Here is a 22,150-nt window from a genome sequence, read left to right as displayed (position 1 = left end):
ATATGAAAACTAGTAGCCAGTAATACTTTCACAGTTAAAAATGCTGTAGATTTTTTCCATCTCCTGGCTCAGGCAGTCAGATTTTTGCTGAACTGAAGACAGAAACCCAGGAATTAATTTAAATAAGAAAGAGGTGGTAATAGTTATCCTGCTGAAAATTCCTGTTAATATTTTCATGTGTTAGTAATTGTGCATGGTATTGTAAGCTGATAAGCAACATAACCTACTTAATTCCAGAAGTCTGCTTTGTATAGCAAATGATTTTATACAACCTTAACATGTAATCACTACCATTGGAAGCCAAATGGGAAACAATAAACCATTAGTGTAATAGCACATTACAAACGGCTATCTTTATAAATAATACATTTCAATTGTACGTTTGTAGCTCAATATGGTACCAGCAAAAGGTGTTTCAGGCCCTCATAGTTTACGCTTGCCGCTGCAGATTGGAAAGACACCTCCATGCGAACCAAGATAGATGCCAATTTTCCCTGCAGAGAATGAAGCTGGCAACCTCTTTTTGCACATATGGTAGATGGATTGGTTAATCAGCCTCTGCTGAGCCTTGGGCCTAAAATTACATAGCAGCCAGACAACTGCAGCGACCCAGCTTTTGTTCGGTTACGCAAACAAGGCAAACAAACAATCACTTGTTGTTTGAGGGGGGAAAAAATTAAACTTTTTTCTTATTATTTTTATTGGAGTGCTGATAGCCTGATAAAACAGCTATACAAATCCAGCCACTGAGTTTTCATTATGTGTATAAAGGAGGCTTTCATTATGTGTATTAAGAAAAAAAAAAATTTTTTGATTGTGCGTTTCAGCAGAAAGTTGCATATAGTACTAAAAATTGAAGAGCTTCCTTCCTTAAAGATCGTTAACTTTTGCTGAAATAGTTCCTTTATACTTTTCTATTATGCGCACCCAGAGATGGAACACTAACTTTTATGTTTCAGCAATTTTTTTCTTCAATGTTTTGTCCTGACCTACAGTCACATGCTCAACTTTTACATATGTGTGACATTGCTTTTATATTTCAGGATGGTGATACTGCAGTAGGATTCATGAGCTTATGTTCTCAAGTAAATATTTCCTTGTTTCAAGAGTGTTTTGACTTAGGGCCTTTCCATGGACTCTGTAAACCACATCCTGAAGGTATTCTCAAAATGCCACAGAAGCCAAGCATTCAAGAAGGTATCTATATTCTAAAAATGCTAGATGGATTCATGGTGCGTTTATTTCTAGCTTCTGAGTAGGTTTTGCAAAAGGTTGGAAGAAGATACAGATTTACTAGAAAGAAAACACAAATTAATATATCTGTTCTGGAGATGGCTGCCTGGTATTTTTTAATTCAGGAGAGAAATTTTGATAGCCCTCGTCTCTGACTCAGAAGTGATTGTTGTTTGTGGGGAGCTGGTCTATACTAAGCATGGGATAAACCTATAGGTTTCCAGTTTCGGAAAGCTAAAGCATCAGGTATATTTTCTATCAGTTAGATGAAGCTGTACTATTAATTGAAGACTTAATTTTGAAATCTGGTTCTAATGTCTGTTTGTAGCTAAGAAGCTGGTTAACTGTGGCTATTATGTTGTCCCAATAACTTGTGTTGTCTTATTTCTTTGTGATCCAACTTCTTCTCTCTTTGCTTATTATTTGAAGTCTTCTAGGTTACAAGATTTTGGGAGATCGGGGTCTCTTTGTTCTATTTTTATATTGGGCATGATACAATAATGCGTCTACAGCCATCTTACTGCAAATGATGAAAAACAGTAACATGAATGCGTCACCTGTTTGTAGAACAGAAGTGTCATGTAAATGATTTACAGTTGTCGTCTTTATTTTTCAGTGTCAAAGGGCTTTTTGTGCAGAAGGGCAACATTTTGCTATCTACTAATTATCAGTAATAGAATTAAAAGAAACACCTTTAGGTTGTTACGTATCTGCTTGTCTGAACACAAAGCAGCAGGCAAAAAAGGCAACTAGGGAGCTACAGAGCAGCCACCAGCTGGTGTATCAGGGCTGACAGTCGTGGAACAGAAAAGGGAAAGAAAAAAAGTCTTATAGCTGCTCCTATGGACTTCCCTTCCCCTGCAAAGAAGCATCTTGCAAATAAGAGATGAAGGAAGCCAGCTGTCTTCTCCCGTATTGTTCTATGCTCCTGGAGCTTCAGGAGCTTATTTTCAAAATAGGTGACAGACATATGTAGAAACGTAAATGAAACTGAAGGGTGAAGAAAGATCAGTCATGATAGTCTCTTCTGAAAACTAGTTGGGACACAATCTTGGGCAGTCTGCTCTAGGTGACCCTGCTTGAGCAGAGGGCTGGACAAGATGACCTCCAGTTCCTTCCAATCTTAACTGTTCTGTGATTGTTAATTGGTTTTGGTAGAACTCTTAGACCCTTCTGTGGGCTTTCCTTGTCCAAGGACTGCAAGCTGTAGGCCCATATTTTGTGGCTAATTCTGCGCTGCTGAGCCTTTTAATGAGTATGTGGTTATAGGTTTTAACAATACAGCCGTAACACATTTTTTAACATTTAGGAAATCTATGAGACTTGTTCTAAATGTGAAAACATAGCATAAACAACTGTTCTACTCGGGTTCTTACATGATTCTCATCGATCTAGCATCTGAGTGCTTTTCAGAAATGTGTTAAGCCAACATGGTTAGCAGTCTCACGTGTTTATCTCTCTCTTATTTTTCCTCTCCATTTAAAAACTATGTTAGTTTTGTTGGTTGGTACTAGTTTGCAATCCTGTGTATTTCTTCATATAAGATTTTTAAAAGTAGTACTGTTCCTCTATCTGAAATGACAAGGGCAGCTCTGAGCAAAGAGAGAATTATTTGCAGACTTTTTGAGATAGCTTGAGCACAAATCACTGATGGTCTCAAAGGTAGACTCCTGAGAAGGAACTTGAGTATCATAAGCTAAAAGCCTGACTCTGATACTATTCCTAGGGAGAAAGAGCCACTAGAAGATTTCATAGTAAAATTAGAGTTAGCTTATGGCTGTACACTGTTCAGGAATATTAACTCTGTTCTCACTGAATAATAATTAAAATTATTGTTGCAGCTTTGCACATTTTAGAATATGAACAAACATTTATAACACTTTGAGAAGTATTGGTTGTCCTGAAACATTATGAATTATTGTTTATACCTGCTCAGTATGGTCAAAAAGAGAGAGATGAAACTAAAGGCTGTTGTAGTTGAATTTCAGAGAAAGGAAAGAGGGGGAAAAAATCAAAAGTGTGCTATTATTACTCTAACTTCAAATAGCAGTTCAAGAAAGCATTAGGTTGTCACAAGTTGCAGAAGTTTGTTGTGGTTTTTTGAAAATATATTCTTCATATGATAGATACTTGATAAAGAGCTTTTCTTCTTACTGTTTGTTACACTTTTGACTTACGACTATAAACAAAAAGTCCATATTTTTTGAACACTTTGAATGAAAAGCCCTTTCCCTCTGAACAATTCGGGTTTCATTATTGCACAAGATGTGACTCAAAATTCATTTCAGTATTCATTAATGAAAACTTCCAGGAAAAGCAGTAATGTTTCTCCTCTTTTTTTTTTTCTTTTTTTTAAGAAAGGAAAATAAAAAGCCCACTCTTAATAAAGAAGTTTACAGCAAAAAAACCCAACAAAACAACCAACTCATGAGCACAGTTCCCCTCCTTTCTGACTTTTTCATTTTATTGAAAATATAATTTTAAAAGGAAATTATCTTGTTTGGTTTGGTGGCGGGTTTTTTTTATAAATGCAGAGCCCACATAAAGGTTGCGTCCCTGTAGTCCATTGTTAAGTCTTTTCAATATAAGTGCCAACCTATATCCTTGGAATTCATTATAGCATTAGTCATGTATTGTTTATATTTTATTCTATTGCATAATGCATGCACAATTACACGAATGCTGTCTTAACGATTGCACCCATTCTGCAGGCTACTGCATTGGAAATTTGCTGCCAAATTGTCCCTTGATGCGAAGGCAGTGCAGGTTCACTAGACACCTTACATCAATGGCGGATGTGGACTTCCTTTTAATGAATTCGAAGGCTGAGAATTTAAAATACAAGCTGCATTCCTTCATAGAGTAATTTTATGTTCCCACATGAAAAAAAAAAAAAACCAACATAATAAGGATATTTTTTTCAGACTCTTTAGCTTTTAAGTAGAGACCACAGGTTGATATTATTTTTCCTTTCAAAATGTAATACTGAATAATAATGAAAGAGTATACAAAAATCTGTCTTTAACACAATATTGATATGCCACTTACATTTCGGGATAATTACAGTAATTTGGTTGTTACTCTATATGGTGTCACGAATTAGTAGCTAGAAAACATTATGATGCAGCGGGAATGATTCAAGGGCTTTTCATCAGGCTTCATGGTGAACTGGCTTCTTGATCCTGCTGACTGTTACCTCTGCTAACAACCCAGCAACCATTGAATTATTTTAATTTTCTTTGTGTTCATGTCCCTTACTTCATTTAGTGCAACAATGTTTATGTTCTTCCCAGTCACTTGTGTACAGCATGTATGCAAACAGTGATGCAGCTACATTTGACGGTAGTGGATGGTGGAGCCATTAAGGGATTTCATATTAGTATGAAGTCAGAAACAACATATCAATATTTACATGACAACAAGAGACTTGTATTAATTAACTTCTGACACCTGCAAGGCTGTTTATAATGAGAAATGTAGCTGGGTTAATCAAGTCGACATTTGATCATTTCTGTGAAGTCTCACATCTGTGATACCCCTGGAGAAACCGTGATTTCTAACCCTGCACTTCCTTCTTGCCCTGCACTTTGAATCTGCATTCTTTTCTACTAACAGAGAAACAGATTTTCAGACAACAGGTTTTTAAAAATACTTTTGGTTAAATTATTTTAAATGTTTGAGGTGTGTTTTGTTTTATTTTGGGTTTTGTTTTTTGTTGTTGTTTTTTTTTTTAAAAAAAAAAAAGCTCATTACTGTATGAAGAATGCTTATGTCGGTGAATGTAGCTTAAATGGGTTTCCCAGGGTAAAGTTGAGAGAGAGGAGTGAAGAATTCCATTGTGCTAGGTTTTTTGAAGTTTTTTTTCTTCCTCCTGGAGCTCAGAAACTTTGACTTCCTTGTGTTATGGCAGCTTTCAAATGCAAGGGCATTCTGGCCTGATACGTTTTCTGCAGCAGCAGTACCTATACCTCAAGAGTTTATTAGTTAAAACTTATTTTCAGGCTTTATGTTAAATATAAAAACAAACTGTGAACATATCTGTAAAATTAGGGAGGTGACAGTTTAAGGAATGGCAGAACTATTGAAGATATGTTCAGGGGCTAAGAATACAGCAGCTGACACTGCTTTAGTAATTTTGGTGGTTATTTGGAGTAATATGTAGGATTCACTAGTATTTCAACGTATCTTTTCCAAGATGATGATTAAAATAATTTTTTGTCCATAACATTAACTTTAAATGGGACCTTTATAATGACCACTATCAGATGATCTCTCGTTCTGAATACCCTCACCTTCCATTGACTTTAGAGAAAATGATCCATCACCATACAGCTTTAGGAACTGTGTAACATCTGCTGGAACGGCGATTGCCTGCTGTCTAGCAAGCATCACAACGTTAGAAAAGTTCATAGCTGGTTCTGTCACACTTGTGTCAGGTATCAGTGGAGTTCTATAGAGCTGTTGAGTGTTGCTATGTAAAACTGCTAAGAGCTGTCTTAAGATAATGGTTAAGTAATTGAAATCAAACACAACGTGTCGTATGTTCCACATTGTCTTTGGACATTTTTATTGTTGTTTCTTACTATTTTAAATATCCATGCCGGATTTGGCCCTGGCTGGGAGATTGAATATCAAAAAAATGTGTACAGTGATATTTAAATAAACTCCCTAATGTATAGATGCTTGGTTTAGTTGACTTAAGCACTTGACTAGAGATGCTGTATATATATGCGGTGTGTTATTTTTTTTTTATATATATATATAAATCATATAAAAGTATGTATATATAGCATTGTATATGCAGTCAGTTTTTAAATATTGATTCATCAGGAGGCTACAAGTAATTTCATCCTATCACCTTAGTTAACTGTTTGCCCCCAAAAATATTATTGCTCAGGTTGGAATGAACTAGACTCGAATGTTACTATAATTACTGAGGATGGTAGGATGATCTTTCATGCAGAGATAGATCTGGAGGAAGAAGAGGAAACAGACAAACTGACAAAGATTGATGAAAAAAAAAAAAAAAGCAACCACCTTTTTATAAGAAGTAAAACAGGGTTGAGAGACCTAGTTTCATTTAGCAACTGAGAAGGGAATTTAAATCCCTGGTTTTTGTTTCTGCTTGCGCCAGTAAGTAAGGGTTCTGGCTTGACTAGGATTTATTCTGAATTTCAGTTCTGTTAGAAGAACTAATCTGAGAATCAGGAGCCCTTGATCATCGTTATGATCATGAGAAAACAAGTTAGCAACAGGATTTTAAATACTAGTCAATACAGTAATGACTCGTGTTGTTCTCTTCAGATAGGGTAAAAATTTATTACATATCAAACACTAGTTAGGAATTGCTTCCAAACTGTGTCTTGTTCAATTCTTACTTTATAATCAATTCTCTGATTTTTGCCTTGAAATCAAATAGTCTGATGAAGTTCTAGGAGGGTCTATTTTAACTGGGGCTGTTAAAAATAAATAAAATAAACCTTTCAATAGAGGTAGTCTGGCACACTCTTTAATTATTGCCATGATTCTGAGGGTTAAGCTTGCATTTTTAAGCCTGATGCATCTATTCTTTTTCATTACTCAGATGAAGATAAAAGCAACCAAACGAGTCAAGAAGCAGAGTCTGTTTCATCTGGAAACTTTGAACATATTCATGATCAGGATGCAGCTGTGCAGGTAATACCATAGAGCACAGCAATGCTGATAACTTTAAAAGCTAATTTGAAGCAAAGGTGGAGGCTATTAGGAGAAGCGATGCTTGTTATTTCCACTCCTGCACTGTCTTCTGTGTGGGCCCACATTTATATCTGCTGTTGTGCATAGCTGAGAAGGTGCTCTAGCTAGGATATGGGTGGAGGTGGTTATAGTTATTAACTGGATGAGTTTTCCCATCCAGTTCCACATGAACAACCAGCCAGGACAGAGATGGGAATAAAGTGGCACTGAGAGCGAGAAAAAGGGTAGGGGCCTGTTTGTGGATGTCTGCTGCCGATTAAAGGCACGTGGAAGCACAGCTTCAAGTGGGCTCCTCTGCAGATATGGAGAGAGAATTCCTGTAACAGACAGGGCAACGGTCATCTTACTCTGGAGATCTGCGAGTTCTGAGGTTTTGATTTGGCTGTGCTACTGAGCTAAAAAACTGCTACTGACAGAAAGCTACCAAAGCTGAATAGCAGCAATATAGCTTCAGTTTTTCCTTCTCATTTGTGCAAGTTAAAGGGCACACATTCAGTTTGTGTCTCTTGAGTGAAGCTCAACTTGATAAAAGACCATCACTATGAAATGTATTGGTGCAGCATAAATCAGCAGAGAATTTATCCTTAGAAATCTTAAACGATTGCATGCGTCTTCTAGTCTCTCTCTTGGTACTGTGTCAAAGCTACTCTGGTTTTCTTACCATTATTGTTCATTTCTATTCCCACAATATTCTCTGTGTTGATCCCACTTTCTTTAACTTAACATGTTTTTAACTTTCACATATTTTCAATACACATCTGGAAACAATTTTTTTTTATATATAGAAACATTTCTGAAATAATGTATTATTTTATAAATATATTAAAATTATTTCATATATTTAATATTTATTTTAATAAATATTGCCTCACAAAGGGATTCTAATCATAACTATTAGTTTGTGCATATATTGCTCTTCAGCAAGAAGGTATATATTTTTAAAGGCCATTTTTATCTAGTGTTTCAGAGACAGGTATCACATTAAAATGCCATCTTGAACTTCTGTGTTTGTCAAAATGTGACAAGTAAAAAGTGTGTGCGTGCTTGGAATACTATAAGATAGGACCGACGCAAGACCTTTTAATTAAAAAATGAAAATATTTTCTGAAATGTTGTAAGTGATCATTTGTCTATTATTATTGCAGAAAGATGGAGCTGTTGCTGAACTGCCGTTAGATGATGTCGGAAACAAAGATTTCAAAGCCTCAGCAGTGCCCCTCCTTGAGACTGAACAAACAGGTTTTCATCCGGTGTACAGAGGAGCTTCAAATGCTTTCTGTATCGGTCTGTTTTTTATTGACAAGAAACATGAAAGTAGGTAAGTATGGATGCATAGTTACTGCTTTCCTAATATTAGTAACAACTTTCAATGTTACATTTTTAGGACAAATCTGGAAGTGATAGCACCTGCTTGCAGTTAGGTTGGATTTTTTCTGACTCTTTTTTCCCCTTTCTTTTACCTTCACAAATAACTTCCTGAATTTTTCAATCTCCAGCTGCAACTTCCTATCTCTGGTAGGACCACAAGGACAAAAATTTAAGAATTCATTTTTATTGGAAAAATGCTAGTTGAAATTGTGGAAGAACGCCACTTCTTCCTCTGAAGAAACATTAATTCCAAAGCTGTCTAACTGTGAAAAGAGCTAGATGTTGCGGTACGGGTCATCTCATTTCATGGGGCAATAAAGCCCCAAACTTGGCAGTTAAATGTTCTAATTTATAAACACTCAGTCTCCCATCACTGCGAGAATTCATTCATTTTTCTGGAATCCACTACAGTAGGCAGGAGATAAAGGCTTTTTATCTTAAAATTATTGCTCCTGCTGACCTTGGACTCTTAGATCCTGGTGGAGTAGAATAAATCTATAAATGTGGTTTAGACCTTTCCCCCCACCCCCCACCTCGATTTCTCTGCACCCTTGAAGAGAGAACCTATACTGAACCATATCAGCAAAAGCCTCTCCAGGAACACTGGCCCTTTCTGATTATAAATGAGCCCTGTTCTTGTTTAAGGAGCCTAGAAAGAAACAAAAAACGTGTAGGTACTTACAAAAAGTAGACAGAAAGAGACTGAGCACACCCAAGATCTTCCACACTATTAACTACATGTAGTTCCTAGAGACACAAGGTATCTGTAGCACAGGCTTAATAGATGAGTTTGATAACTGCAGTACCTTTTGAAAAAAACATCTTTCTACTTGTAATAGTAATCACTGGTGACTGACAGCGTCTGAACTTACCTGGCTTAAAGGAAATTTAGGAATAAACTTTATGAAGAAGAAAATCATAGAATCACAGAATTGCCTAGGTTGGAAGGGACCTTTCAGATCATCTAGTCCAACCATCAACCTAACACTGACAAAAACCATCACTAAACCGTATCTCTAAGCACTATGTCTACCCGTCTTTTAAATACCTCCAGGGATGGTGACGCAACCACTTCCCTGGGCAGCCTGTTCCAATGCTCGATAACCCTTTCAGTGTAAAAACTTTTCCTAATATCCAATTAAAACTCCTCGGCGCAACTTGAGGCCATTTCCTCTTGTCCTATTGCCTGTTACTTGGGAGAAGAGACCGACCCCCATCTCTCTACACCCTCCTTTCAGGTAGTTGTAGAGAGCGATAAGGTCTCCCCTCAGCCTCCTTTTCTCCAGGCTAAACAACCCCCATTCCCTCAGCCGCTCCTCATAAGACTTGTTCTCCAGACCCCTCACCAGCTTCATTGCCCTTCTCTGGACCCGCTCCAGCACCTCAATGTCTTTTTTTTTTGTGGCGAGGGGCCCAAAACTGGACACAGCGCTCGAGGTGGGGCCTCACCAGTGCTGAGTACAGGGGGGACGATCACTTCTCTACTCCTACTCACCACGCTGTTCAGAATCAAAAAATAATCAGAACCCCTTGAAAATTAATTCTATTTATTAGGCTGTTTCTTGATTAAGGAGGGGGCCTACCCAAAGGAATTAAACACTGTGAATCTGCTACAATGCAAATATCCTAAGTTACCAAAGCAAAGCAGAGACATAGCCTTCTTGGTACATATTTACCAAGTAACATAGCTCGAATTCATTAGGAAGAGAGAAATGCAGTGCTAGAAGTCTGTGGTGTACTTAGAAACACTGATCAATGTACATATGATAGAACAATCACACTGCAGAGAGTCCATTCCAGAATAGTTAATTTAGGGACAATCTAGTCTAAAATAAAATTCAAGCAAGATAATTGTATTTTAAAATAATACTGAGACAAGGGACTTATGACTCAATTATACTGAATTATCAATTTAAAGCAGTTATCTTTACCTATATCAGGAAATAATTTCTCTGTAGACTAGTTGAGTTCTCTGTTCACAGCATCCTGATTAGAATAAGGATCTGCCACACTTTTGCCCCCTTTTGACATTCTGGCCTTTGTATGCACCATTGTTGTTTCTTTTCATGATATTTTCACTGTGTTTATCGTTCAACACTGCAGCCCTATTCTCTTTTTCCCTGGAGACGTCTGTGGAACAGTTTGGATTCCAAGATGGGTATCTGTGGAGAAGATAGCATTCCTTTCTGAAGACTTCTTCTAAGATTAACACTCATGCAAGATCCTCCTCTCGCAGCTGAGGAATCTGTAGATCTTGGTGTTTTCAAATATTCTGCTTGTATGCTCCCCTAGCTTGCGTTTGCTTGATCCACCTGTTTGTAAGAGAAACATCAGAAAAGGGAGTATGTTGAAAGGATGGCATGAGGTAATCCTGACTGTATCTCAGAATCTTGTCCTGAAGGAGTTATTGCTGACCCTGCACAGCACGGATCCAGGAGTAGTAGTTTGGTTGAAGTGTAGGTATGATTGCATCTTAACCCTCAAGGGTACTGGGGAATTTGTGTTATCCAGTAAAGCTGCGAAATGTTTCCATCTCTTAAATCTAGAGCTGTTCTGTGGCTTGTTAGTGCATTGAAAGTGAAATGTGAAGGAACTAAATTGTTAGTTTATCCGCAGGTACTTGATACCTTTTTAACCCCCCTGAAAAATCTCCCACCTCCATTCTTGTGTTCTTTGCTGCCAAGAAAGTACTGGATACCAGAGAATAGAAAACTGCATTGCAATGGCATTTTTTCTCGCATTTAGCTATTCTATTAACTAGTGATAATTAAGTATTATATAGGTGAATATATAATACTCCAATCCAATTCTGTATTTACAGCTTTTTTTTAAGCTTTCATTCAACCATAGATACTTTAATTAGAAATTCTTTCTCTTTTCATTCAGTAATAGTATTGGTGAAGTAATTAAAGGGAACTTAATTACAGGTCTTGAGGGAGGAGGGGTTTTATCAGTATTCTAAGGTTATGTATATGTATTAAATTTCTTCATAAAACACATTTTGTATGGTGGAAAAATATTTTATAACGCTTCAGCATAACTCTATTTGATGGGTTTAGAGCTCTCTGATAATCCTTACATGTAGGAGAAACGGGAAGCATTTGTTAGATTTCTCATGTCTTTTTAAACTCAAATGTCACATTTCACTGTCACCATAGAAAAGAGAGTGGAATTACTCTATAACCAGTAGGTGAGAAGTAGAAAGTAAAATGTTCAGAAACAATTTCAAAGAATTGTTGTTCCTGTTAGTCTGATAAAGTACGTCGGACAGGTTTACCAAGTGGATAGTGACAGAACTCTTGGTACTGGGTGAAAATATTGTGGAACACAGCAAGAACTGTTTGTAACCTCTTAATGTTTGCTGTGTACTGATGCTGCTGTGACAGTCCATGAATTACTTCTGAAAAACGTTGGAGTCAACAACGTGAGAGTAAATTTTTTTGTTCCTTTCAGTGAAGAGCCTAATGTTTTGATATTATTTCAGACATTCAGGTTTATTCTTGTTAATAGTGATGCTTTAAGCCGTAGAAATCAACAACTGATGTGTAGCACGCAACATCTGCAACTGATTAATGATGAACTAGCAGGACTGTCTGATTAGCGCTGTGAATAAATGTTCCTTGCACTTATGGGGGTGTAAATATCGAAATGTGTAGAATCTGTCTGATACGCACTTCATTTAACAATGTTTACTCTTGGTTGCAGATCGCTGGATTTTTTGCATTATGTTTTCAAGCTTTTTCCAGTATGTATAATTAAAGTTTTAAAGTTTGTATGCATGATGGGACGTAGTGCAGTTGTCAGCCAGAGTATTTAGATATGATGCGCAAATAAGTCAGTGACTCACAGGAGTATGGCTAGTTACCCTGGGCTGGTACCCTGAGGAGTTTGACTCCTCTCCTTTTGGACTGCTTTTGGACTTTATATATTGTGTACAAAAGTCCTTTGTTTATGTTCCGTAGGGACTTTTCAGAGATGCAGATTTAGAAAGCAAATGTTTCAGATTCCTTTAAAATCATGTGTAGACCCAGACTGTACCTAAATTAAAAATAAAGTCAGGGAAGATGCATTAAAGGAGATGGAGTTATAACCTAGAAAACAGCAGTATTAAGGAAAACCATGGTATTTACCTATAGCCTAAACAGTGTCACTGAAGGTTCATGTTTAGGGCAAAGCTAATGTGCAGCGAATAAGGATGTGAATTTACAGTGCAGTAGCTATTTCACACTAACATCCTGTGTGATCAGTCTTTATCTGAGGTAACAAAGTCCACTTTGAGACATTCATAATGCACACTCACTACAGCGCATTGTAAATTCACGCTACAAATTACTGCATGGTAGCATCCCTTAGAGACAGGTCCTGGTGACCAGAGATACAGACTTGGCCCTAAATATCAGCATGTTCAAAAAATTCTGCTTACTACCAAAGAAAGTTCCCAGAGAAAGTGAATGCAGAAAACATTTCAAATCTCTAAGTAATTTATCCATCCAACAATGCACCTGTCACTCCTTGAAACAAAATGTCATCTTACTACACCAAGTGCAGTAAGAAAAATTAATCATATATGTACTTGGAGAAGAAAAGGAGTGAGATTCAAATAATATCTTTCTACTGAAAAAAAGCCATAGGATAATTGGCCAGAGTAAACCAATTAAACATCTTCCGTCTCTCTTCCAGAGAGACTTTGGAGTCTCTCAGCATGTATCATGCTGCATGAAGCATCTTTCTGAATTGTCAGAGTTCTCCAGTGTCCCTGTGTGCAGTGAGATTATTTTAAAACATGTATTCAATAAAAAGGGATGGGAGAGACTGGTGGAAGGGAGTGCTTTAACCGTTTGAATGGATAAAGTTATTTGTGGCATGCAGTTTTACCTCCAAATGATGCCCTCTTTCATCTGAGAGCATTCAGTGGAGATTCCTGCATTCCTTTGCACCTCTGCAGCCTTTACAGCACAAGTGTCTGAACAATTACATTGACTGCCAATACAGTGTGTCTTTGTATGCATATGCACCCTGTAGCGGATGCACGCCAACGGTGCCAAATTTGTGACAAGCCAGACATCACTGTACGTATATAAACTTGCATTCATCGAGTCTACTGTGCATGCAGCACAAAGTCGATCTGTGCGTACACACTGGCTGTTTGTTCAGGATTTTAGGACATACTGCTCTAGTTGGTGGTCTCACTTTGCTGCAAACATGCAAAAGATCCCGGACAGACATACATTGTCCTGAATTTTCACTGCAGAAGAATAGTAAAAAGGACCTTTTAAGGGAAAAGGTTAGCCCTAAAGGTGAGAGCAAAGAGAGAATATTACTGCTAGGCAGTTGGCCTAGATGATCATTGTAAGTCCCTTCCAACTGAAATACTGTATTCTACTGAGGAGGAAAGGGAGTGGGGGAGACGAAACGAAAGGACCATTAGAGAATATCAGGATATTAACTAATAAGTCTTTGCTATGGGAGCTAAAAGACCTGTTTCTGTGAGCCAACTTAATGTTAAGCTCATCAGTAACTTTGTGCTGCCCAGGCAACAAGCCATCTAGGTAGAGCAATACTTGGACCGCATAGATGTTGTAAGCACTGCATTCAGTTTGTTTTCTTTCTGTTCCTTCTAGTCAGAAGCTTTTGTGTAAAGATTATGTTGAGATCACTAAGAGCCTTTGTTATCTGCAAATCTTTTTTAGGACAAAGACTTCTGTGTCATCCTTGTGCCACATCATATACCAGAGTTCCACCTTATTCAGAGTTTTGTTCGGGTTGTCCCTTCCTGTACCTCCAAACTTGGTCATGAACTTTATGTGTTCCACCGTGCGGGATTGCTCAAGTGAGTCATGTGCCTCGTGACAACAAATTATATACTCTGAACTACTTTTATGGAATATACTTACATCATCCAACCTAGCACCAGATGGGTATTCCTTCGTGTTTTGGTTTGAGGGCCTAAACCATGACACTTAGCTATCTCAGAAACCTAATATTCTGCACAGTATGGCGTAACATCTTGCAAAAATGGTAACCTGAGTCCCCAAAACAGTATGGTTGAATAGCACAGGACTGTGCCTGGAGCAATTAGGAGTGGAGCTAAATAACTTAGTCTTCAGCAGCATTACTGCAGCTGTTTTGCTTCCTGTTCTGGAGTGAATCCTAAGCCTACTCACATGTATCTTCACACAGCACTCTTCTAGACAGTGTAGAAACTATATTTTAACTGAAATAAAGTACTTAGTGACATGATTTTTAGTGAAATGAAAAATGAGATAACTAAAAATGTTAAAGCAAGCAGTCTTCTGACTGCCAGTATTTATATATAGTTTTCTTTAAGTAAAAACAAAAAGTGCAATGAGTGGGTTCATTTAAAGTTTGTATGTAGAGTACTAACTTAATGAAGATGAACATTGGTACGGACAAGTAGCTTCTTCAAGATCCCTCGTGTGGACCAATGCCAATAGAGAAACATGGTGCAGTGTTTGGCCCTTTGGATTTGAGTCAGCTTGCGTAACATTGAAATCTCCACCAGGCTTTCAAGTATCATTCTTGGAAACATGGTATAACTCTCTTAAAAGAAATGCCGTAATGCATTTCTGGAACACGCAGAACACAGCAAGTAACCTCATTACTGAGTATCTATTTTATATAATTTATCTCTTATTTTTTTGCATTGAATCTTTTATTTCATGCCATTCAATTTATGTGTTACTCTGAATGCTTCTCTAGTCTGAAACACTGGTGAACTGGGACACAAAACCTCTCTTGCTATGACTTCTGTTACATGGCATGAGTTTTCCAATGCTTTGTTTGTATAACAAGCCTAAACTGGCCCAAAGACCAAGCTTAAATTGTGGCACAGTTAGAGATTTTCCGTTGTGTGTGTGTCTTAATGTAGCTAAATATTGCATGGTTTCAGAGAAATACTTCTGTTTGAATTGCATACTTAATCACCTTTGATGGTATACAAATAGCTCATGCAGGAGCTGGCCAGCTACTCTTGGACCTATGCAAAAGGTTTTTGCCATGGGATGAAATTGGGCTTCTGTGTACTATGTAAGAATCCAGCTGGCTGAAGAGACAGCCACTGGAGTAATTCCTGTTAATCTCAGTCACAGCTGTTCCGTAATCCGCCAGTAGGATTGGTAGTCATATGTCCTCTTGCAATTTTGGTCAAAATTAAACTTGTTATAAATTTTTTTTAAAAAAAACAACCTTACAATTCTGACTAAATTGTGCATATTCCAAATGATACAAGCCCTTCCATGAAAGCAGAATAGGGTCATTAGTAGCATTTTCCACCGTCCCCATAGCTGTGCAAAAAAGTAAGGAAAAATAGTCTTTCATGGAGGTTTGGGACCAGAAAAGCTATAGAAGAAACCAGATGAAGCTTTTGGAAAGTTTCTGAAGAGCAAAAAACTCAATGCACAGCAGCAGATACTCTCTTAGATAAAACCAAAATATGAAAAGGTAAAGATCGATACATTGTACTTGCACCAAGGGCTTTTGAAAAGCATGTGAGTGAAAAGGAAGTCACAGAAAATGGATTAAAAGAAAAACAGGGGTAAGAAGATGGGAATATGAAGACGTGAAAGGGCAAAATCAGAAGAGGCACAGGCACAAAATGCAATACTGATTAGTAAAGGTTGTAAAAGGAGTAAGAAAAAGTGTTAAGTACACAAAAAGCAAGAGCGCAGCAAATGGAAGTATAGGTCTGCTACTTAACAGTGAAGGAGAAAAAATAACAGATGACAAGGCATAGGCTGAAATGCTTAATGGATACTTTTGCTCAATTTTCACTAAAAAGCATAATAATAATAATAGCGTCCTGGTCTCTGGGCAGTCAAAGGAATTGGGCATCTAGAATGAGTTAATTCATCACTGGAAGATAAATGAGCACAAACCTTGGATAGTCCTTCCTACTATTTCATACTAACAGTGGATCTGGTGGTTTTGTTTATTTAAAAAAAAAAAACCAAACAAAAACTTCAATTTTTTGCATATTCTTTTTTCCTCATATTAAAAATGCAGTTCATTATTGGCACAACTACCTTCTCTTCGACATGGGTGGGGAGAAAAACGCGCTGAGCTCAGTGGAGTGGCAGGAAGATAGCGTGCTCATGGGTTGCAGAGTGAACCATATTGCTGGTCTTGCTGACCGTCATAGAATCATAAAATGGTTTGGGTTGGAAGGCACCTTTAAAGATCATCTAGTCCAGCCCCCGTGCAATGAGCAGGGACATCTTCAACTAGATCAGGTTGCTCAGAGCCCCGTCCAACCTGACCTTGAATGTTTCCTGGGATGGGGCATCTGCCACCTTTTTGGGAAACCTGTGCCAGTGTTTCACCACCCTCATTGTAAACAATTGCTTCCTTCTATCCAGTCTAAATCTTCCCTCTTTTAGTTGAAAAACCATTACCCCTTGTCCTATTGCAACAGGCTCTGCTAAAAGTTTGTCCCCATCTTTCTTATAAGCCCCCTTTAAGGACTGAAAGGCCACAATAAGGTCTCCCCAGAGCCTTCTCCAGCCTAAACAACCCCAACCCTCTCAGCCTGTCCTCATAGGAGAGGTGTTCCAGCCTTCTGATCATTTTTGTGTTGTCCTCATCACTTCTTTGATCTTGCAATTAACTGTCTGTTGAACTGTGTTAACAAATGTGGAAACTAAGCTGATGCTTACTTAGAAGTTCAGGATTAGTTTCTAATTTGGTAATCGAATATATGCTTTTGAGCACTCAGATAATCGAGTTGAATATGATCAATGAGATTGAGCCGTGAAATTTCCCATAACGTATCAGATATTTGGTAGGTTTGGGTTTTTTTAAGGTACTAATTCATTGAAACCATTCATTAAAACCATGTTGCACAAAATCAGTCTCAATGTGACTGTGACTTGGGCTGAAGAACAGCATGCACACATTGAAATTGAAAACAAGAACAAGAGGAATGGAAGTTACACTATATGAATCACAAGATTTTTAACTGTGGGTGAAATAACTTAATTCTTGGGAATTAAGTTGCAATGCGGTTCCATGAACAGCACTCTTTAAGTCCTTACTATATGAGCCTTGTTTAACCAGGAAGGGTTGATGCCTTTAAGAGACAACACGAGAGATCCTCAGCTGCTGTAGACTGTCACTGTGAAGTAAATTTTTTTCATAATTAGTGGGTGGGAAGATGTTTTGTAACAGAGTGTGTAAACTAGGTAAGTATCAGGATGTTCCTGTCTGTAGCTAACATGTTGCTGGTTATATATATTGCAGACGTTTTTATACCATGTCACTGTTGTTTTATTACTTATTGGCAATCTTACATTTATGAGAGGCATTTTATTGATGTAAGGTCCTCATGTATTATTATTTGAAGAACCGAGGCCTAACACAAATGTTCTTGTTGGAGAAACTGATGTTATTGTCTTTCTTTTGGATCACAGTTGGCTCTGTTTTATTTTTTATTTTTTATTTTTTATTTCTCCTTTTTTCTTTTTTTCTTACCTTTCTTGGTTTCTTTTCTTTCCTTTTTCCCACGTGTGTCAGTGTGCGGTTACAGGTGCTACTTTCATTTTAAAAGATTCTTTGCCTCCTTTCTCTGCTGGCTCTTACTGTTAAGTGATATATGCGGTTATAGTTAGTCGTTGCTTTGTGGGATTGGGCTGTAGGTGTGTAAAGGCTGAGTGTGTAGTAGTTATAGCAGCATTCTTGAGTTGTCTTATGTAGATGCTGTGTGATCTTTTATGTTATCACAGAACAAATTAACATATGCATTTGTAACAATAGTCATATATCAATCAACTTCAACTTCTAAAAGATGCATTCGCTATTTGTAGATGGTGTGGGAATTGTCTTTAATTTGTCACAGAGTGAACTTTTACTGCCTTTTTCCTCTTTTTTTTTTTTTTAAAGGTCACTCAATGTAAGAAAGGCAACAACCAATGACATACTTGGTGTCGAAACTCTCATTAAAACCCTTAGCTTGAATGAAAGTATATTGAATGACTTAAAGATATTTACTGTGGCTCGCAGGGATCCAGTGAGTATTTGTTGCAAATATATTTATAAGAGAATGGATTAATACTGGTAAATACATCCAGAATTTATTACATTACTCTAAACTAGTATACTACATATGTAGTATGTAGGTATTCAAGTCAGTACCAACAGTCAGTAGAGGCTGTATTCAGCCTGACTTGATAACTATTCTAAACTGTGGCCTATACCAACTACTGCCTTCTCTGGGGACTCCTCAAATGCAGGGACGGAAGCAGGCTGGATGCATTTTTTGGCCACCCGCAGCCTGATTTGCATTGTTGCTTTTTCTTGCATGCACATCCGGTTGTGTGGTGCACGTGTACTTGTGTTTTGTTGCATGATGGGGTCCTTTTTGTCCTTCCCATAATGGGGCCAGACATACGCCCATCGGACAGTAGCAAACATCTGCATTTTTGTTACGTAATGGAAAATGCTGCGTAGACAAGAAGCCAAGCACTATCATTACCAATCATACAGCTGTAGGGAAATCCATTTTATGCAGCTATTGATGGAGAATATCTGTTTTAATTAATATTCTGTCATAAGATCAGAACTTAACCCAGGACTAAATTACTAGCTGAGCCTATAGCACTCCCGTAGCAGCTAGATCCTAACTGAAACTTTAGTTCAATACAATTCTGTATGGTCAAGAGTCTAGCCATATACACTGTTTAAACATTATGCCTTGAGTTAAGGAAGAGTGGTTAAACTGAGGTAGTGTGTAGAATGTATACTGTGAGGAAAGTATTTTAACTGTGATCGTGTGGTGAAATGCACGGTTATACGTAAAAAGAAAGATTACTAATGAAGTAGGAAATGTGCATATGTTCCTTTTGCCTTGCAGGATGGGACCCCAGTACAGGCTTTCATAGCAGAAGTTTTGGATCAAATAGTTGGCATTTCTGTCATTAGAGATGAAATGGTAAATTATATTTCTGTGTGGTATGAAAAATAAAATGCTTCGCCTTCGACACTAAAGGCTGAGTTTCATGCTTGTCACTATACATTTACCTAACAGAAATTATATACAAAAGATACAGCTTCTATAAACTTTCTTTCTCTCTTTTCTGACTATGTAGACTGTATTATTTCCCTTCTCATAGATGATGATTGGCACACAGATGAAAAAAACCCATCCTATTATTTGCAAGAAGCTGCTGATGCATTCTAAAAAGTATGCCTCCTACATCTCTCTTTGGTTCTTTAGCATTCTGCCTCTAAATATGTTTGTAATCATTTATTTTGCCCTCTGATTTCCGAAGTCAATAAGCAGTTTTGCCTTGTGTGCTGTGGAGAGTAGTAGTTGTCCTTCTAGATTGGCTTTCATAACTTTTTTCCCCAACAGTAGATTCTGAGTGATTATGAATCACGCGCTTAACTTCAAAACAAATAAAAAGCATATCCTGTAATGGAATACAAAAAACCCCAAGTCAATATTGCACATTATTCTTGTAAGGCTTACTTTTGTGGCATTCTGCTATTACTGAAAAGGTAGATTTTCAGCAGCTGTAATGCTTTGTCAACAGCTGTAAATGCTCAGTTTTTAAAATACAGAGTAGTCATTCCAGTTTTCAAAAACAGCTCTTAATTATATTAAGAGCATTGAGATAAGAGGATATAGCAATTTCTCTTGATTATATAAATGTGCAAAAATCTGAGCTTATCATTTCAACACGGAAAACTTGTTGGGAGGGCATTTCTCACGCATTTCTTCTCTGTAGAAATTGCCTTTTTCAGTTTAAGTTTTGTGAGAGGGCAGTCTAGGCTTCTCTGTCTTGAACTCAGCAAAATAGAGTTTTTTCTTCTTGTTTTTTTTTTCTTTTTTTTCCCCTCTCCATGAATGTCTGTTAATCTGGATCAGATATTATTGTGAAAGGATCAAATATGCATTCCCTGTAAATAAAGGTGGGCAAACTGCAAGAATAGATTTTGATACAATTAAAAGATTTTCAAGAAAAATATATTCAGTCAATGTGCTTTAATTGAGAATAACTCTCAAAGGCACTTAATTTCATTGTTCAAATTTAGTTCTTTAATTGACAGAAAGCAACTCATTGCCACTTGCTAAAATATTGTAAACGCAGTTGTTTCATCACTATTGATTCCAAATTCTTATTTTCCAGGACATTGAGTATATTCGATCACATTACAACATTGAAGATTTTATTCATTTTAATCACCACCAGCAAGAAGAACATGGACATCTCTACCACTTTGTCTTAAATCCTATATTTTGTCACTATACAAAACATTTTCTAAAGGAGATTCTTCGCTTGGCCCACAAATCTTCTCTTTACTATCCTATTTATCCACAGTATGTGGAAGGCACGGTAAGAAGAAAGTTATTTGTGGGCTTTTATGTTAAATATTTTCACCTTTCCTCACTTTGTTTTTTCTCTTTGCTTCTGGGAATGACTGTAAACAGGAATTTTCTTAGCAACCTGCAGTGAATTGTACTTGCTTTTATTCTTGCATGGACGTAGCTATTGTATAGTAGGGTTAGTTGTAAGGCGCTCAGTAGCACACGTGAGTCCAGACTTACCCAGTATCTTCAGGAAGCGTGTGGAGGAGCAGAAATTTGAAGTGCGCTTGGCCTTGGCTCTTTACCTAGTCTGTGAAGGGAGAGAAGCCCTTCCTAGGAGGTGTCACCTTCTGAGCTGGGTCACTCTTTGCAAATGTCTGTTTCTCAATTGAATTTAGAGAATCCTAGGGCAACTGTTCTCTAAATGTAGTTAGATGTCTTAAGTTGCGCACATTAGTGTGTTGCCCTGGGAGCAGCACGGTAGAGGAATAATTTGTTTGCTACTTCCTCGCTTGTTTCTAGGAGAAGTATATCTGCTTCTTACTAACATAGGTTCATGTATTGCAATTGCCTTGTGCGTTGTCGGCCCCTTCCATCAATGTGCTGTAGTACTGATAGTCAAGTTTCTGCCCTTTCTTGTCCATTCCCAATACATTGGTTCTAGGATGAAGTAGCGAGCATTCCATATTCCCACTCCTGCTGAAGTAGGACCCGGGGTCTGAGCTGTAAGCTGTAGTTTGGGTTTGACTTTGTTTCTTGCCATTGTGTTGAACGTATAGGCGAAGAACCAAGAAACTCACAACTCATCAACTGAGGAGACCAACATAATAGTTTTTATTTAGGTTTTTTTAACATGTCGATAACACCTGGTATAGCTTTGTCACTTGCAAATCAGTTACCAATCAGGTTTTAAAGGATAAGGTATAAAGCACATTAAATGTATTTAACAGTGATTTGTATTTCCTGTCATAGTTTAATAATACAATCTGATCAAGTTGTACTCTGTCACACACCACTCGGCTGCATAATGAATTTTGAGAGGTACCGGTTTTTGTTTAGATTCAGGATGAAGCGGAGGGCAGGGAAGAAAAAAGGAATGATGTCACTGGGAATAATGTAGCATGAGTAAATGCAAGGGAACAATATTAAAAACACATCCAGTTGGTTTATAAGAACTCTTCAAAAGTGATTTAGGTACTCTAGACTGTGTTTCATCGAAAGTCAGTGGGACCTAGGCACCTCATTGTATTTGAAAATGCGACTTGTATTTCTGCAAGTGCCACGGGAGAACCATAAGAACCTAATTCTGTGTGAGAAAATCCATTTCCAAGAACGTGACTTGCGGAAGCAAAATAAAAGATTCTTTCAAAAATACTCATGTATGTGTCCTCTTGTCAGTCTCACGTCAGAAAAGGGAACACAAGGTAAAATTTTCAAACCTGTCAACTTGTTGATGTGTAGCCATCTAAAGCTACAATCTGGTCCAGCCTA

At 37.5% G+C, this 22,150-nt stretch overlaps 1 protein-coding gene across 6 annotated transcripts in view; it reads left to right on the top strand.

Annotated features, from left to right (window-relative positions):
• CFAP61 (cilia and flagella associated protein 61) overlaps positions 1-22,150 on the top strand; it is a 121,426-nt gene that overhangs the window by 15,697 nt on the left and 83,579 nt on the right. For 5 of the 6 annotated variants that reach the window (XM_063327955.1, XM_063327953.1, XM_063327954.1 and 2 more), the window contains 8 exons: positions 1,044-1,197; positions 6,818-6,909; positions 8,115-8,287; positions 12,043-12,082; positions 14,028-14,167; positions 18,232-18,358; positions 19,202-19,279; positions 20,481-20,687. In XM_063327955.1, the coding sequence (XP_063184025.1) occupies positions 1,044-1,197; positions 6,818-6,909; positions 8,115-8,287; positions 12,043-12,082; positions 14,028-14,167; positions 18,232-18,358; positions 19,202-19,279; positions 20,481-20,687 (1,011 nt within the window). The remainder of the gene's footprint in view (positions 1-1,043; positions 1,198-6,817; positions 6,910-8,114; positions 8,288-12,042; positions 12,083-14,027; positions 14,168-18,231; positions 18,359-19,201; positions 19,280-20,480; positions 20,688-22,150) is intronic. The other variant, XM_063327957.1, reaches the window with a different exon arrangement.

Source organism: Chroicocephalus ridibundus, chromosome 3 (genome assembly GCF_963924245.1).
Source record: "Chroicocephalus ridibundus chromosome 3, bChrRid1.1, whole genome shotgun sequence".
Classification (NCBI taxonomy): Eukaryota; Metazoa; Chordata; class Aves; order Charadriiformes; family Laridae; genus Chroicocephalus; species Chroicocephalus ridibundus.
This window is presented reverse-complemented; position numbering and strand designations above follow the sequence as displayed.